Source organism: Myotis davidii, unplaced genomic scaffold (genome assembly GCF_000327345.1).
Source record: "Myotis davidii unplaced genomic scaffold, ASM32734v1 scaffold1055, whole genome shotgun sequence".
NCBI lineage: Eukaryota > Metazoa > Chordata > Mammalia > Chiroptera > Vespertilionidae > Myotis > Myotis davidii.
The window spans coordinates 273,718-276,797 of NW_006286477.1; the positions used below are offsets into that span (position 1 = coordinate 273,718).

The 3,080-nt window shown below is 59.1% G+C and overlaps 1 protein-coding gene across 1 annotated transcript in view; it reads left to right on the top strand.

The window, feature by feature from the left end:
* WDR11 (WD repeat domain 11) overlaps positions 1 to 2,958 on the top strand; it is an 82,435-nt gene extending 79,477 nt beyond the window's left edge. Inside the window, exons 28-30 of the mRNA XM_015560157.1 lie at positions 891 to 970; positions 2,056 to 2,253; positions 2,550 to 2,958. Of these exons, the coding sequence (XP_015415643.1) occupies positions 891 to 970; positions 2,056 to 2,213 (238 nt within the window). The 3' untranslated portion in view covers positions 2,214 to 2,253; positions 2,550 to 2,958. The remainder of the gene's footprint in view (positions 1 to 890; positions 971 to 2,055; positions 2,254 to 2,549) is intronic.
* The last annotated feature ends 122 nt before the right edge of the window (positions 2,959 to 3,080 follow it).

Sequence of the window (3,080 nt, forward strand, 5' to 3'; positions counted from 1 at the left end):
GATGAGAATCATTGATCAGCTGCCTCCTGCACGCCCCCTACTGGGGATTGAGTCAGCAACCTGGGCATGCGCCCTGACCAGGAATCGAACCGTGACCTCCTGGTTCATAGGTTGAGGCTCAGCCTCGGAGCCACACCAGCCAGGGCCATGCTTATTTTTATTTGTTTATAATCCTTCACCCGAGGATATTTTTCCATTGATTTTTAGAGAGAGTGGAAGAGAGAGAGAACCATCGATGTGAGAGAAACACATCGATTGGTTGCCTCCTGCATGTGCCCTGGTGAGGGCCTGGGCCAGGGAGGAGCCTGCATCCGATGTACGTGCCCTTGACTGGAATCGAACCCGGGACCCTTTGGCCTATAGGCCGACCTCTGTCCACTGAGCAGAACCGGCCAGGGCAGGGCCGTGTCTATTAACCCTTCGTTTGCTCTGGGAGCTATGCTCTATTCCTGCCTGTCCTGGTCAAACCTACAGGTGCCTCTTTAGGAAGAACACGGAGAAGTCTTTAGAGGCTCGGGCACAGTCAGCTTTGAGTCGAGCTCCTGAGGGGCAGGCCCGAGGGCAGTGGGGAGGGGACAGCGTGGGGAGTGGGAGGGTCGCCCTGAGAGTCTGAGGAGCGGTGCCCGTGACTCATGATGGACATTTCATGTGCTTCACAGGAAGGAGGTGGGGGAGGTCAGTGCAGGGAGCGGGTACATGTGGACAGCGGTGCAGGCTGCTGTCCGTCCCTGGAGGTTTCTGTGTCTCGGCTGCTGCTCACTTCTCCCGTGTTAGCAGAAGGGGGCGCGGTGAGGGCCCGAGCGCCGCCCTCTCCTCGGAAGCCAGGCGTAGGAGGCGCTGATGAGACGCGCAGCGTGAGTGACGCCTGACCTGTGTGTTCTGTCGAGCAGCATGAGATACTTCGATCGAGCTGCCCTGTTCGTGGAGGCGTGTCTCCAGTACGGGGCCCTGGAGGTCGGCCCGGACACAGATATCCTTTGCCGGTGGTGACGCTGAGGAGGCAGCAGTGGACGAGTGGGTGTAGACCTCGAGGAAGAACCTGTTCTGATCCCCGAGCCGAGGCAGGGGCGCAGGGGGAGGGGGGCATGGCCTTGCTGCTGCAGCTCTGGGACCAGGAAGTCGTCAGGGAGGCTCTCGGGCTCTGAGATACGGCGTTTGAGCTTTAAAGGTGCAGGTCGTTCAGGGACGGCAGGGACCTGTGCTGTGATTTGGCTGTTTCAGAGCAGTGCCCTCCGGGCAATGAGTCCACATTTCTCTGGAAAACATTTCCAGGAGCAAATGGGAGCAGCTTTACCTGCGTGTGGATGGGCTCCCGCCGTGGCCGCGCGGGCGGGTCCTGTCCCTGCAGCGGGGAACGTGCCGCCTCACGGCTCAGCGGAACCACGTTTCTCCTTCAGCGAGAACGGGCTTGAGGTGCCGTTCCCCGCCTTCCGTTTGCAGGCCCTGCCTGTTCCTGCACTTTTCCTGACGGCGACATGGTGGTCTCATTGTGACAGGCAGACACTTGTGGTCTGGACGTTGTCGTTACGAGCTCACTCAGGGCCCTACATCCCGGCACTGGTGAAGCGACTCTGGTTCAAGGGAGCCATTGTGGTATCAGAACCCAGCGGAACAGGGCCGTCAGAACCCCAAGCCCAGAAATGAGGCTCCTGCCGTGGGTCAGGCCTGGCATAGCCTCTCGCTGACGCGCTCTCTGACCCAGACGCCAGCCTCTCGGACGGGCACGCCACTCCTCTGCTTTCTCCCCGGGTGTAGCCGTGCTCGGTTGTGGGACCTGGGAGGACGTTAGCAGATCTCCCAGGACAGCGGTCGCCAACCGGAGATCTGTGGACCACTGGTCCGTACGGTCCGAAAGGTTGGTGACCGCTGTTCGGAGAAGAATGGGGTCCGCTGGTGCTGTGTGGTGATGTCACAGATGGGACCGCCCTCGCCACGCCAGGAGCGGCCTCAGTGCCTCTGCCCCTGTGGGTGGAGCCGGTCCTCCCCACGGGGGAGCTGGGTGGTGGGGAGGGGGTGGCTGGGCCTGCTGCCTTCAGCTCCTTGACTGCGGCTCACAGAGACTCGTCTCCGCCGTGTACGCAGACTACGCCCGGAGCTTGAAGAGCCTCGGTTTTAAACAGGGAGCCGTTCTTTTCGCTTCAAAAGCTGGAGCCGCTGGCAGAGATTTATTGAATGAGCTGCAGTCCCCCAAACAGGAACTGGCTGAAGAGTGACAGGTTAACAGGCACCAGGAAACCTGACCTCGCAAGCCAGGTGAGGCGGGCATCGGTCGGGCCGCGGTCACGGTCACAGCCCAGGCTGATGGACGCTTCGCTCCAGGTCCCCGAGCACAGCTGTGTCTCGGAGAACAGTGTGAGCGCTCCCATTGTGAGAGAGAGAGAGACCACTTTATGCTTTAAGAGTCCCTGGAAAGACTTAATTTTTTTAACTTAAAATTCAAGCAACTGAATTGCTTTTCTCATCGATGACATTTAAAGATGTTTGGGAAACCTGTAGTGAGTTTGTGAGACCTATTCTCAGCTCTGTGCTGTGCCTGTGTTTATACTCAGCCGTGGAAGATGCAGACGACACGCAGCCAGCAGTGCCGAGGTCACCAAAGCTCCCCGTGTCCTGGCCGAGGTCACCAAGGTCACCGAAGCTCCCCGTGCCCTGGCCGAGGTCACCGAAGCTCCCTGTGTCCTGGCCTGGGCTCCCTGTGCCCTGGTTCCCGGCAGGGCCGCCTTGTGCTGCAGCGCGGAGGCTCGCGGGGACTTCCACCCCGTGCGCCTGGTTCCACTACCGGGTCTTGGATCTTTGCATTTTAACTCCAGTGATGCATTATGGGAACCTCCTTTTTGAAATCTTCATACTTTAATTTTGTCTTTGTTCTTAACATGAGATGTGACTATTGTAAATTATTGCTGAGATTTTAGTGTCCATAACGTACAGAAATGAGAAATAAACAGGACATCCCAGCCAGGCTTTTGTGTTCTCTGTGCCTGAGGCGGGCGCTGTGCTGGCTCCTCAGGAGTCCGTCCGGCCGCCCACCCTCCGAAGTCCAGGCCGCGGCCGAACCCGAGAACCTGGGCTGAGGTCCGAGG